General features: G+C 38.3%; 2 protein-coding genes across 5 annotated transcripts in view; one reads left to right on the plus strand and one right to left on the minus strand.

The window, feature by feature from the left end:
• Window positions 1-3,956, minus strand: part of LOC114153558 (connector enhancer of kinase suppressor of ras 2-like) — a 40,405-nt gene extending 36,449 nt beyond the window's left edge. For 2 of the 4 annotated variants that reach the window (XM_028032179.1, XM_028032177.1), the window contains exon 1: window positions 3,400-3,956. In XM_028032179.1, coding sequence (XP_027887980.1) covers window positions 3,400-3,463 — 64 coding nt within the window. In that variant the 5' untranslated portion in view covers window positions 3,464-3,956. The remainder of the gene's footprint in view (window positions 1-3,399) is intronic. The other 2 variants (XM_028032180.1, XM_028032178.1) reach the window with 1 other exon arrangement.
• A 2,647-nt stretch (window positions 3,957-6,603) lies between these two features.
• Window positions 6,604-14,355, plus strand: nlrc3l1 (NLR family, CARD domain containing 3-like 1). The gene is made up of 7 exons (XM_028031092.1): window positions 6,604-6,709; window positions 7,639-7,895; window positions 9,024-9,128; window positions 9,281-9,358; window positions 9,456-9,561; window positions 9,650-9,887; window positions 10,293-14,355. The coding sequence occupies exons 2-7, from the start codon at window positions 7,735-7,737 to the stop codon at window positions 11,843-11,845; spliced, it is 2,241 nt and encodes a 746-aa protein (XP_027886893.1). The 5' UTR covers window positions 6,604-6,709; window positions 7,639-7,734; the 3' UTR covers window positions 11,846-14,355.
• Window positions 14,356-14,669: the final 314 nt, after the last annotated feature.

A 14,669-nucleotide genomic window follows, 5' to 3' on the forward strand; every position in this document is an offset into this window, starting at 1 on the left:
TGGATATTTAACAGGACTCCCCACCCCCTGCAGCCGTTTCTTCTTCCTCAGTGTCTCTCAAAGTCACTTTTGTCCCTCACTTCACATTACCACTACGGAGCGCTGGCCACAGAAATGCTCTTTGCTCCACTTGTCAGATATGGGACACAGAGGAGTCCAATACAGTCGTTCTTCCTACTTTTCTCATTTGTTCTTTAAGTCTTTTCACAGACTTAAAGTTGAACAGCCAGCCTCGCCGCCTTTCTGCCTGGTTCTGCATCTTTTTTTTGCTTACATTTAAAGCTCCTATTTCTCCAATTTGATTCTTCAACGAATCTGCAAACACATATTCAATAGACTCAAGTGCAGCTAGTTATACCACTCATACTAGTAGAGATTTGATCATTTATTTATTTGTTTGTTTCAAGGATAACCCATTGAGATGTTTCATCTCATTTTCAAGGGGGCCCTTGTCGTTACCACAGGCTGCTGACCGATACCAAGGCAACCTAAGGCTTTATAATGTTTCCAGTGGCTGCAGTTTTCCATCATAAAGTTCATTTGCTTTAAACTCATTTTAATGAGACGCCAGCAAAAGAACAATGAAGTAACTGAGCAGTCCCCCTCCCCCGCAGGTTGCTGTGTGCTGCCAGTCACCTTGCATAAAAACGCTAGCATCCGATAACAAAGAAAGCGACGAACTGAAAAGAGATTCGTCCAGCTGTCTGGACATTACAATAAACCCAGAACTCCCCCTTCTCCACCTGTGGGTGGCTGGATAAAAAGCTAAGCTACATCACCAAGTGCCATAAGTTGAATGAAAGACGGCTAACATACAATACCAAAGTAGTTTTTTATGATCATATCAATCATAGATTAAAATAACGTTCCTCATCCTTCATATGTATGCTCCACACTGCCAGTCAGCTGGCTGAAGGAAAGCTAACCTCCTGCATTTTATTTACTTACACAGTCGTAAATAAAATGTTTACTTCAATATGTTATTTACTGGATGATTTTTATTCCAAATTTTTGTGTATCAAATCAAAATATCCCACAAAAATAGAACTTAAATGTTGGTAAGAAATGACCCCCCTGGGGATTTCTTCTTCTTTTTTATTTTTTGTTCACGTAAATATGTCAGCTCATCAACATCAGACGAAGAGCCACCTGCAACTGAAAGCCAATGTTTGACCTTAAACAGGCCATTCATGTCCCAAACCTTCAAAATGAGGCAGAATTAAAACACTTCTGCAACAAGAAGGGAACAAAATTCCTCCACGAGGATTTAACAGACCGATTGCCAGTTATCACAAAACCCTGATGTCCGTCTCTGCTGCCAAGACTGGCACAAGCAATTACTAGGGTGCAATTACTTTTTCCACATAGTGCCAGTTGGCTTGGATAGTTTTCTCCCCCTTAATCAATGAAAAATTGTTTTGAAAACTGCTTCATGTATTTTTTATGTATTTGTCTTGTGTCAATATTGGATGATGTGAAACATTTCAATGTGACACAAAGCCCAAAACAGAATTCATCTTTGAGAGGGTCAAATACTTCAACTGTGATAATTGAAATATAGTTTTTGAATTCCAAATGTCAACGTAATTGTACAATGTTTCGCAATTTTGTTTTTAATAGACATTGAACAGCAATGTTTATAATACGATGAGCATCTCACGCAGCTCCATGTAGCAGCAGCAGCGACCAACAGGCTGCGAATTACAATGCTATATTTACAATGTGTACTGAAGCGGTACAGATGTATGGATGTGGATGTGAAGGCCCCTGGTCTGACACGTGAGCACAAAGCAACACATTACTGAGACAATTACTATTTAAAGAACTGGGGAGAAAAAGACAAATCTGGACAGGCAGAGAATTCCCTCCAAGTTTAAACGAATGTTTCCACTTACATTCCTATCACATTTGAATTCTGGAATATCTTTGTAATGCAAACAGACAAAAATAAGCATAGCTTATGAGGAATCTGTGAAGAGAGTGGGAATGGGCCGAGGATGTAAAAAAAACAAAAAAAACAACAGCAGCTGTTTGGGGACATTTACAGATCTCTAGATCAAAGCAAACACTAATCTGACACAGCGACCAAAGCTGGGTAGAGAGAGACAAATTAATCACAACAACTTCAACATTTCTGAGTTTCCAGGCTTTTAGTAATGGCACGTCAGATTAGTTTAAGCATAAACATTTCTTAGATGGAAAATGGCCTCAGGAGGGATCTACTACTTGTCTGAAATTTATCTCTTTCTATGTGTTAACTTCTGCTAAACACTAACAGTAAAAACACAGTAGGGTAAAGAAGAAGAAGATTTCACAAAAACAGAATGAAGTAAACACTAATCATTTTTGCTGCATGTGGATTTCTGTTAACACAACACAAGAGGAAGGAATAGAACAATTATTTTTTGTTTGTTTTGGTTGGATGTCACAGGTGATGGAGGAAATGAACACAGAGATTAGAGCATTTTTTTTATAACTTACTTTGACTCATCTACTCATCTTCACTAACCACTTCTTTGTTCCTTATGTCCAAGTTTTCCTGAACTCCTTGCTGTGTGCTCACAGAATCCAAGTAAATTTATTCAAAGGAAAGTAAAACATGTGAATAAAAGGGGAAATAGGAATGGATTTTGCAAGAGCACTGATCAGCTGTGCCTTTTGTGATGTCATTAGGAAGTATGAGCATCTCAAGCTCGTTATTGGTTTTTTTTTTTTTTTTTTCGCTTCCATCATAGCAAATAAATACAAAAACAAATAGAAAAACTGACCGAAATACGTTGTCATATACAGTATATATAAAACAAACTATATTTAAAGTACGTTGATTTTACTGAAAAGTAATGAGGAAAAGCTTTAAGCTTTAACTCCTGTCGGTCTTGGTGTCCCTCTCTGTCAGCTTACTCGGAGAGTCCTTCCAAACATCTGTGGATGAACATTTAGCAGATGATGCTGCAATGATTGCTATGCACACACACACACTTCCCAAGATAACTTTCCCCGTTTTCATCTGAACGCAGATTCTGACCCCATGAGCCCGTGTCATCTGGGCATAATTACTAAATCTCTGCTGTTTCCCCAGCCTCCTCAAGGAGGAAGCTCTAATTTAACAATGGACACAATGGGTTTCAAAGCGCTTGGAGATCTTTGGATGCGCTCTCTTCTGGAGAACATCCCCATTCACGTCGCTATTGTTCCAAAAAAAAAAAAAATCAATGATAATAAATCGGGTTTGCATAAACCCAAACTACGACGTGGAAAGGCGAGGATCAGCAGGTGTTTTGCTTTCTTTCCGACACCTCGGATCAGTTTGTGTCGGAATGTGTTGAATCGCTGCGCAACACTTGACTCACTTGAGCAGTTTTGTGAAAATGTTACATTTATCAGGCAATAAAAACCCACCTTTCATCCAGTCTACCACTTGACTTGGGCTCCACTTGCTCACAGGCTCCATAATCAGTGCCATGGTAGAAGTTTGTCCTCAAGCTTCACAAAAGAAAAACACACCCAACTCAACCAACTCCCTTCTCAAAATTAGAAAAAAATAAATAAATAAATAAGCACGCAAAATCTATTCAAAATTCCTCTTCCAAGAAAAGACGCCCAATGGCTTTAACTGCCTTTAAACGTCAATGGAGGTAGGTATTGGTCCAAGATGTCTATTTTTTTTTTTTTTTTTTTTTTTTTTGTGGAGCGGAGACTGAGTAAAGCCCGGCAGGCTTCTGCAGATTCCAGCGCTGCTCAGTCCTTTGAATGAGGTCTTTCAATTATCATTCATGTCAGGCTCAGAGGCGGTGATGCTGCTGGGTCTCTGCTGCCCGGCTCTTCTGCCTAAATACATCCTGGTACCGTCCAGAGCGGCGAACAACACGCAGACTGTTTACTTCATCCTGCCGTCTGGAGAGGTAGCATTGGCTCTAAGCATCCTCCCTCCCCTTCCCCAGACATGGAGTCACAGCCCTCGCTGCCTTCAGCAGGCGAGGTCTTTCTGTATGACGGGTGATTAATGCCGCAGGAGCGACAACCGCGAAGACTCAGCGTGTAGTATTGTTATGTTTGCTGGTCATTTGTCTGTGAATAGGCTCTTTTTTTTCCCTTGAAGGAATTTAAGACAGTGCTTTCAAGCTTAATATTTCTTGAGAAATTCTTTTTTTAAAGTTTGACTCGGGATATTTGACGTGGAATTCGATTAAACTTTATAAGGCATTAATATTTTTAACTGGATCTCTTAGCATGTTCCTTTTTTAAATCTCTGAGCTTTATTTCAAGCCCTTTTTAAGATAGAGAGGCTAGCCTAGCCACTGCCAAGTCAACTTGATTAAAATCTAAAAATTTGAGAGACGCCTACTTCGTTATGAAAAACGACCCAGGTTGAACAAAATTAGGATTAAATCTAAATCTGCCAACTGTACTGTACAGTAATCCAAAGTGTGTAATCTAACAACTACGAATTACATCTGTGTTCAGTGACTGAAAAAACATGATCATTATTTGATTTAAAATTAACTTATTCATTGCCAGTGGAAAAAACAACAACAAATGAATAGCAGGTAGGAGACAATACAATCATGAATGAGTCTTTGTTTACCTGCCTGTTTAATCACCTCCGTCCCTATTGTGTGTGTTTATATGCATGGACTACACAAATGATGACACACACATGCTGCTAAAACAAAGATCGCTGTTTGTGATCTTTGTTCTGACACAAAATAACAAAGATCTTTTGACATGTGGTTAAAAGAAACTATATGAAATTAGACTTTGAACGTGTTTCCAATAAATAGAAACAGAAAGTGTGGTGTATTCTGATGCTAATTCCTCTACATCTTCTCTAAGCCTGCGGGCACTGATCGCCCTCCATACTGGCCACTGTTTTCTCCTGCTGTCTTTGTCGCTGCTCGCCTCCATCACACAAAGCGCACTGTAGTGGAACAGTGGTCACCAAGGAAAAGAGGATGCTGACATGTCATGATCTTTATATATACCACTAAACAGCTTCAGGGTTTAAACCTTTTCGTATTCCTTCATGGCTCAGTATTAAGCCATATTTAAAATACACTGTAATTAAGTAAATAAATGCTACATTTGAGGGGCTTTAAATCACCTTATAACTAAATTTGAATTTATTTTATTTTTAAGTTGTAGTGAAGAGGCCTTTTCTCAAAGGCATTTAAAAAAATAATGATTTTACAAATAATGATGAGTTGGGCTTTAATTGCAAACATTCAGCTTTGTCTTACAGGACTTTACATCCAAAATTGTCAAAAGAGTATTGGAATCAGGACTATATTACTTACATATACATTGAAACCATTTTTCAAGAGATGTAATTGAGTATTAACTTAAAAGCTGCTTTGTGGCCAGGTGCGGGATGCTGCATTCCTGTTTTGCTCTTTAGTCAAGCAGGAAATTGGTCCGTTTTTGATTTCATGTGATGAATTTGCATTTAGAAACAGTCATACAATAAATTTATTCCTAATGCAGATTATAAAGGCTAGAAATTGCATGAACAGAGCACATCAATGTGAAACTGAGCTTTAAAAAAATACTTGATAATTTAAAAAAAAAGTTACTGGTGAGCTTATATGAAGAGGAAGGAAGATAATGTAATGTGCATGAATCAAACAGAAACAGAGCTGAAATGGCAGAAATGGTCCGAAACATGTCAAGAAAACTTATAGCATCTAGTAATAAAGGGTCAATAATACTGGCCTTACTAATAATAAGAAATAAGACTATAATAAATTTTATCATCCTTTTTTTCACTGTCACATAATTTAATTTTTCAGCCGAGTTCCACGGTATGCTGGAACAATAGTGTTCAATAAAATGAAATAACGGGAAAAAGAGGAATAGATTTTTTTCACACTCATTGGTCTTTAAATGTTTATTCACAATCATCTACATAAAAGCCAGTGCAGCACAACGAAACCCAAGTCTGTTAGCAGTGACCGTCAAAAAGATCAATAATCATAAATACAAAGAGAGGAACAGTGGGAAATGTGAGAATGTGACTTGATACAGCATCTATAAATCATGATTCTTTTTTTATCTCTGTGAATCATACTTTTCAGTCCAAGAAAAACTCTGATGCAGGGGATTGACATTCAGTTCCAGTCTTACATAACAGCAGCATCATGATATAGACTAAAACTGAATGATTTATCTTTTCATAAGGAAGCTCAAAATGTGCTGTGAATTAAGTCTTACTAAACCATTAAAATGTGTGTTAGCCATGAAAGCCTTTCTTCATGGCGGTGGAGTAAAATATGTTGAAACAACTTATTATCTTTATGCATACAGACAAAAATACACCCTAAATGCAATTGGGAACATCTATAATGTAACATTAAAATTATCTATAAATTTTAGTCTACAAGAATAGCTTTTTTTTTTATCAGACAGAAAGCATTTTGGAAACTTTACATGTGCCTGAATTAATTTATTATTTTAAACATAGTGGGGTGAGGGGTTTCAAGTGCTAACTGTTTTTAACATTAAAAGAGCAATAAGATATTTTAGCTGTTCTTCCAAGGAATGACAGAAATAAGCAGGTTTGAGATTAAATGACCTAATAACCAACGTTCAGTAGCTGACGGGAGTGTGCTGTTAATGACTTCATCCTCTAGGGGGCAGTCGAGTTTATCAATCCTCCATTACAGTTTGACAGCGAACAAGAAAATAAACTTCCTGATAGCAAAGATTTCCTGAGGTAAGGTAACTATTCTGTCAAAAGAGCCGTAATTATTTCTTAACAATGACATTTTATATCCGAGCCAACTCATTTACATGGTTACATGGTTTATGAACATATTAGTGAAAGTTCTGACAACACTGGATTTATTAATGTTGTCTTTGGGACACCGAGAAAGTTAGCTAAACGCTCACACCTAATTTAGCTTCAGTGAAAGGAGAACACGTTCTTTATCTCTGGTATGTAGAACAGTGAAGTCAAGCTGCAAACACATGGCGTTTAATTGTATATCACATAAACGACGTAATATGATAAGCCATGATTTTGCTCTAGATAGACAGAAACTCTCAATTTATGGGAAAAAAAAGAAGCGGTTTTTAAAACTAGTGTTTTCCAACATGCCGCTTTGTCCACATTTAGAATTGAGTGTCCTAAACATATAAACCTCTCAGATAATAAGTTAGATTCATGACGTGGCGTGTGAATTTACACCTTATGTGCTGTTATGTCCCACCGCTGACGGTGTGGAAAAGTTTGGAATTGCATCATTTTTTTCAGATCTGGATGACTATTGAAATGCAAAATAGATTATCGGAAAAATTATTTCCATTACACCACCCCATAACTAAGGAGATGATGATGATCAGATGAGTACTCCATACTCATCTGATCATCATTTGTCCATCCAGAAATGCAAGTCACACATAAGTATTTAAAGTTAAAACCAGGTATTAATATATTTTTGCCCTTTAAGGTCTTTTCTACAATTGCTTCGCCTTTTTACCTAAATTCACTTTATCTCTAATTACTTAATTTCTTTTGAATGCTCAAGCTTTTTTGTTAAGAAGGCAACATGATATGCGCTGGAGCAGAATGGCTCTGAAAAAACCTGAATATCTGGTCCTCACAGGTATTTCTTCTTCTTTTTTTTAATTGCTGTTGTGCAGGTTCAGGCAGATTACCCTGTGTTCACGCTGGGCGGAAAAAACGTTCACTGGTAGTTTTTGCCGAGTCGGTCGCTGAGTACACTTCTGCGTGATATAATGGCTGAATCGAGCACCATGTTGTCAGACAACTCTTCCATTGGGGATGCAGTGTCTAGTAGAGAAGATGTTGAATCCATTGAGGATGAGGGTCTTTACTACATTCCTGAGAGGAGACCATCTCTTGACCTTGGACCGTCTCCTATGGACACCAGTCAATGGTACGTTAAGATCTATGACTTTTTAGCCTTTCCAAACGAGCTAAAGATTCATACAATGCAATCACTTTGAATAACACAGAGATGGAAAAAATGTGTGCCGTTGGTGGAGAAGGGCAAAGGTCATCACTGTACATTCTAAGGTTTCTCTTCACCTAAATTAGTCTAACTTAAAATGTAATGAAAGCAGCCTGTACTTGTGGACAAAATAAAGCATGAGAGCTTTTAGGATTATTGTTGTCTGCTTTAAGACAAAGTTTCATAACCTTGCAACTTATAACTTACACTTGAATGCAATTTAATTACTAAAGCATTGTGCATAACTTTAGCAGAATGCACACAAAAATCTGTAAGAAAAAGATTTTTTTTGTAATTACATTTGTTATTAGGCTATATAAATGTCATTACAGATGTTTAAATGTAACAAAAATATGCCTCCTGGAGGAAAGTAGAGTTAGTGCAAGTTCCCCACAAAAAGAAAAATTCTCACATGGAGCTCAAATTTGTACTCGTCTATCAACTTTAAGGCATTTCAGTTAAAATGCCTGACTTGATGCTAGGTGCAGGAGTTCATTGAGGTCAGACTGAACTGCTGATCTTGTGCGTATTGCTCTGTGAAAACCAAGCAACTAACTCGAGATGCACAGATGAGCTTTTATTGATAAACGCAGATTTCTAGTTTTCTCTGACCTACTAATTAAGATTTTCTTTCTCAGGAATAAAACCAAATTTATAGTATATTCTATTTTTTAATCTCTGCTTTTTATGAAGGATCATTCTATTGATTCCAGTTTGAAGAACTATAAATTATAGTTTCTAAAATATATATTCCTGCTGCCATTAGAGGCAATGTCACACTGCTGTAACACCTTCAGATTGTCCTGTGAGGTTTTGATGCTGAAGTAGTACAATTCTTACTTTTGGGTCATCTACCCACATCTCTCAGCTGGCTGGTCAACACTCTGGGCAGCTGAAGTTAGAAACTGCTTGATTTCTGGCTCCAGATTTCTATTCTGTTTTTCCTGGTGATCACCCACCAATGGCTAACCAACGACCAAATTCTTTTTTCAACTATTGGATGACTGATTTGTGCATCACTTCATCTAAAAACTCTAACTCTGCTCCCTTCAGGTATTTTGTGGATCAGGCCTTGACTCCGGCTCAGAGCTATGAAAAATTGACTAGTGAAGAGGAACCAGAAGGCGTGGCAGTCGAGGAGGAGCCCCCCTATACAAGGTAGAAGCAGCATTAAAGACTCACAAAAAGCTTAAGCATGATGATCACTTTAGGTGCTCACATTCATATCGGAGCGTTATGCTGATAGAACAATATTTCCATCTTCATTACCTCACTGTAATGTTAAAGCGTCATTGTCTTCCTGGTTTTAGCGTCCGGCTGGAAAGAGTGGATTCATTTTCCAGCTGCTACTCCGTTGACAGCAATGACTGTGAAAAGACGATTCCTAAGTAAGACATGTGACCACAGTATTAGATTTTAACGCATGCGGGTGTTTGATACGTGGCCCTAAGATGTAATGAAACCTGTGTGTTGGACTTTGACCAGGAAAAAAAACAAAGAGGAAGTCACAGAGCCCTCGAACCAGCTCGAATTAATCCAAGAGCCAGAGGAAATCAAGCATCCATCTTTGACCCTACAATTCACTTTTAAGGTGTGTTTATGTGGCATTCACCTTCACCAGGCCTTCAAAACCAGCTCAAGCTGGAAGTGATCCATTTATTTGCTCTTTTTCCTCTTAGGCTTTGTGTGAGACCCTGAAGAAGCTGCAGGAAAATGATTTCAGGATGTTCAAGTGGAAGCTGTGGAGTCATTACCCGCAGCCTTTCAGCGCCTCTCAAAGCATGGACATCGTGGACCTTGTGGACCGACTGCTGGAGAGCTTCACCTGTGAAATGTCTGTGCAGATCACCAGAACCATTCTCGTCAGCGTCAGTAAAAAAAATGTTGCTGAACACCTGCGGATGTTGTACATCAAAAGTGAGAGCGTTCACCATGTTCATTTCCATTTAGAAGTAACGCGAATGATTCATCGCTGTGAAAAAGAATTTGATGCTTTTCAGATTTCTTCTTTTCTTAGATGAAACAAATGTTAATATCAGATAACCTGAACAAACGCAGTGAACAGTTTTCAAATGATGACCACATTATTTTTGGGTCAGTTTTATTAGCCAAAAACAGGTTTCTTGAATAATTTTAACAAAATGAATCTGACAGCATGAAATGCGCAAAAAGCAACACATCTGAGAAAATCTAAACAAATCCAAGAACAGAACATATTCCTCTATTAAAAATTGACAAGAAGTCTTGAAGGATGCAAATACTTTTTTCGCAGCTCTACAGATCATGTTTTGATCTTAACCTGATTTTTTTTTTCTCTTCCAGATCAAATACGTCATGAATTATGTGAATTGATGATACAGAAGTATAGCGAAGTGTCGATCACTGAAGGACAAACAATGCCACTGGATGACATCTATGTAGACGTCTCTACTTTGTCATGTTTTGACAATGGCCCAAATATTGAACATGAGGTCATGCAAATAGCCAAGCCGTACACCAAGAAGAACCCAGGCAAACGGCAGTCGTTGGCAGAAACAGTCTCTCAGGAATGGGTAACCAAGTCTCATGCAAGGCAGGTGTATCTCTATGGACTGGCAGGATCGGGGAAGTCCATGTTTGTCAAAAAGCTTGCCCTTGACTGGGCTCGAGGGCGATCACACCAGAATTTCTCCTTTGTCTATGTCATAGCAATCAGAGAGATGAACGAGTATTTAGAAACTAAGGTCTCTCTGATGGATATAGTGAACAAACTGTACCCAATGGCACAGAGGATAAAAACAGAGGGCTTGAGGTATGAAAACAATGAAGCTTTATTTATCTTTGACGGTCTTGACGAGTACCCTGAGGAGTTTAACTTTAATCGAACAGAGATTCACTCTGATGCCACTTGTCCCATGACCATGAGGGTTCTCCTGACTAACCTCCTCAGAGGCCGGTTTCTCAGCCGCTCCCGGTTCATGATAACGTCCCGGCCTCATGCCGATCGCTGCGCCCCGTGGGATGGGCATTATGACGAGATCGAAATGGGCAGTTTCTCCGACGAAAACAAAGACGAGTATTTCAGGAAGAGGTTTAAGGACCCAACTCAGGCAACCCGTGTCATCGAGCACGTCAAGTCGGTGAAAACTCTCCATATCATGTGCTGCCTGCCCTTGTTCTGCACGTTGTTGGCAGACGAGTGCCAACTCGTCTTCAGAGAGTCGAGAACGGAAGAAAAACTCCCCACGAACATTACGTACATGTACACAAAGCTCCTGCTGAAGCTTGTTCACATTCGTAGAACAAGAGCTCCGGATTTCAGTCCAGAGGAAGAGCTGAAGTTGCTCATGGATCTTGGGAAATTTGCCTTTACCTTGCTGGAAAAGGGTCAGTTTCATATCAAGAGGACGAAATGTCCTGAGATCTCTCACATAGAGGCAGTGAACAGAAGTGGCATTTGCACGCAGTACATGACAACTCCATTCGTCCTGTGCCATGAGGACGTGGTGTGCTTTCTCCACCCCACCATGCAGGAGTACATGGCTGCTCTCTATGCATACCTCTCCTTTAGGAACCACGACAAGAACATTTTTGATCAACCGATAAAATCCAAATTCAGATTGAGCACCAAGGGACACAAAATAATGGAGCTGTACAAGGCAGCAGTGGAGAAAAGCCTGCAATGCCCAGATGGCAAACTGGACATGTTCTTGCGTTTCCTCTTTGGGATGGGATGCAAAACCAACCAAGAACTTCTCCTGCCGTTTCACAAGCCCCCTGCGAAGATCCTAGACTTAGCTAAAGACTGTGCCTCTCTCATCAAAAAGAACCAAGGATCTCAGCATCCAGATCGGAGTAAGAACTTGCAGTGTTGCCTGAAGGAGTTGGAGATGTGAGCCTTTGACTTGGCTCCAAGTCAAAGTAAATAAAATGGCCGATCACTACGCAAGAAAACAAAGTAGTGCACTTTAGTATCCGAGAAAAGTTGCATGCATGGGTAAGGCCCACTGGCAATTTATGTTTGAGTGGGAAGCCTATTCATATAGTTTAGGAGCATATGAGGAAAAGCTGCTAATTTATGCGAAACACTATCAGGATATTGTCTAAGTTATCAGATCTTCATGTTTTCTCCCATCTTCAGTGGTTTCAGTAGCTTCATGATTTTTCCGACATGTTAACATGTCATAACCCCAAACCCCAGTGCTTTTTGTTGGGATTTTGTTACACACAACAACCAAACAGGAGTAACAGTTTTGAGGAAAGGAAATTGATTAATCATTGTTGACCTTTTCTTTTAGAAATGATTTAAAACTCCCAATTTCATTTAGGGTTGGACTTTGAGCCATTACCCTTCATTAATATGATATAAACCAAGTCATCCCATCATAGCACCGTTTTTATGTATATAAAAAAAATAACGTCACTTTCTAACCAGGGAATTTCTGGAGGTGGGCTGAATGCAAACACACACTTTCAATATTTATTTATTTTTTTTAATACTTTAGCTTCACAGTTATGTTGTGCTTAGTGTCTGTCACACAAAATCCCAATAAAATGCATTCAGGTTGCAGTGTGACAAAATGTGATCAAGTTGAAGGTGAAATAAAACATTTTTGCAAGGTGCTATGTTTGATTAATCTGCAGAAACCCCGAATATTACTGAGCAGAAATTTCCAGTCCAAATGAAAGGTCTGGAAAAGGCAGCCCTCTATCACTGTGAGTTTTCTCTTCTAAAGGCTGTGGCAGAGTTGTGCATCCAATGTCTCTTGCTGCCATTTATAGGTTTTCAGACGCTTTAGTTTTTTGCTAGCTCTGCAAGATCACATAGGGAGTAATTATAAAAATGGTAAACAGCTTGAGTCACACAGGAATGGATTTTGGACACGAGTCTTAGAATACATCTGAAAGCATGCTGTTAAATTAAAGATCAGAATATGTAAGAGTTTAGTCCTTCAGGCAAAACGGTACTTAAATTTTCAGAAAACTTGATCTGGACAGTCTCTAAGTTTTGATTCATTATTTAATTTATTTTTTGTAATAACATAATTATCTGTTAGATTAAAGATTGACCTTGAAGGAGGAGCTCATGGCATGTAATTATTTTGAAAACGTTTTAAAACTAAAGTGGAATCTGGTGTTTTAGGGTAATTTTGTCTTTTAGCCTCCTCCCTTCCTCTTTGCATTAAGTAATAAAATGTTCCATTAGGAAACTGATTCAACACTCATTATTACATGTATGTACATTACATGTGTGTATCCTTTGCTGTCTGAAAGTTTGTGTTGTTGTGTATATATATATGTGTGTGTGTGTGTGTGTTTGTATGAAAGCAATGCTACTGAAAAGAAATCTTTATCTCAAGTCTTTATTCTTTGTCCCATCGTGTGTTTGATAAAATAAGACTATAAAACTTTCTATTTTAAATTTATGATAAATATCTAAATTTCATATAATCTGTGGCACATTTAGTGACAAAAATACATATAGCATGTATTTGTTGTAAAATAACAGACAAGACAAAATACCCAGAATCAGAATTTATTGAAGATTGTGTGAACAAAGAATTTGACTTTGGTTTAAAGCACTCACAGCATACAAACATAAAAGTATAAATATATACACTTTAGAGGAAATAAAATGAAGAGTAAACACATGTCTTTACAACCATTTCTTACTCTTTTTGGTACATGTACCTGACTACTCTGGCCTAATTATGCGCAAGCATTGCAAAAATGTCCGCTTAAATGCAATAAAGAAATAACTTGTGGGAGACAAAAGCATGTTTTACATTACCCAAGTCTCCATCTCACACATATTTAAGGTTTTATTTAAATTTTTAAAAAAGCATAATATCAGCAAACAAAACAGAAGAGTGAAAAGCTTAGTGATTTATTTTTGTAATATTTTGTTTTTACACAGAAGTCAATGTAAAGTGCCTCAGTGCTGCATTTAGATGAGCGCTTGTTTACCTTTCAAAGTCCTCTAGATATTTCTCTCAGCCTCCAGCCAGTGTTTTGCATTGTACCTTTTTTCTCTTCTCCACACTACTTCTGTAGGTAAAGAAACTCTTCTACCAGAACGACATACAGTTCATGTTAAAAGTGCATATTGTAAAATGAACTTTGCTCAGCAGGTGCCTTGAGTGCCTCTATTGTTTCCCACTACAATCAGTGTCTGCCAACTTTATAAACTTCTGTGCCATTCCTACTGCATTTATTACAACACAGCTAAAGTTGGAACTAAAGTCCTCCAATGCGACGTTTTTCAGGAGCAAATTCTTCTGTAGGACCAATCCCTCCATTAAAGATGATCTAAAACAAGATTTGTTTGCAATCAGAACCAAGTTGAAAGCAGAAATGCAAATGATTTAAATGTTATGGTGTAACGTCTATTAAAATGTTGAAGTGATCCTTACTCGTTTGATTCGATTATTCTGTCATGGCTGGGTGATTCTTCGGGGAAAGTGCCGTTGACGAGCCAGTAGATGAGAGCCTCGTCCTCGTCGCAGTTCGGTAATGCGTCACAGTGGAGAATCAGATGCTCACCTGGAGGGAAAGATCCACAATCCAGGGTTGAAATGTTGCTTTCAGTAGACGTTACTTGAAAGCAGCGTTAAGAATTTTAAACAGCAAACAACAGATCCTGTTGGACATGAATGTTGGGATACAAATAAAAGGATAACACATGAGTTACCTGGATCCACCTTTATTTGGCTGTGTAGA

This window comes from Xiphophorus couchianus, chromosome 11, assembly GCF_001444195.1.
Source record: "Xiphophorus couchianus chromosome 11, X_couchianus-1.0, whole genome shotgun sequence".
In the NCBI taxonomy this organism is placed as follows: domain Eukaryota; kingdom Metazoa; phylum Chordata; class Actinopteri; order Cyprinodontiformes; family Poeciliidae; genus Xiphophorus; species Xiphophorus couchianus.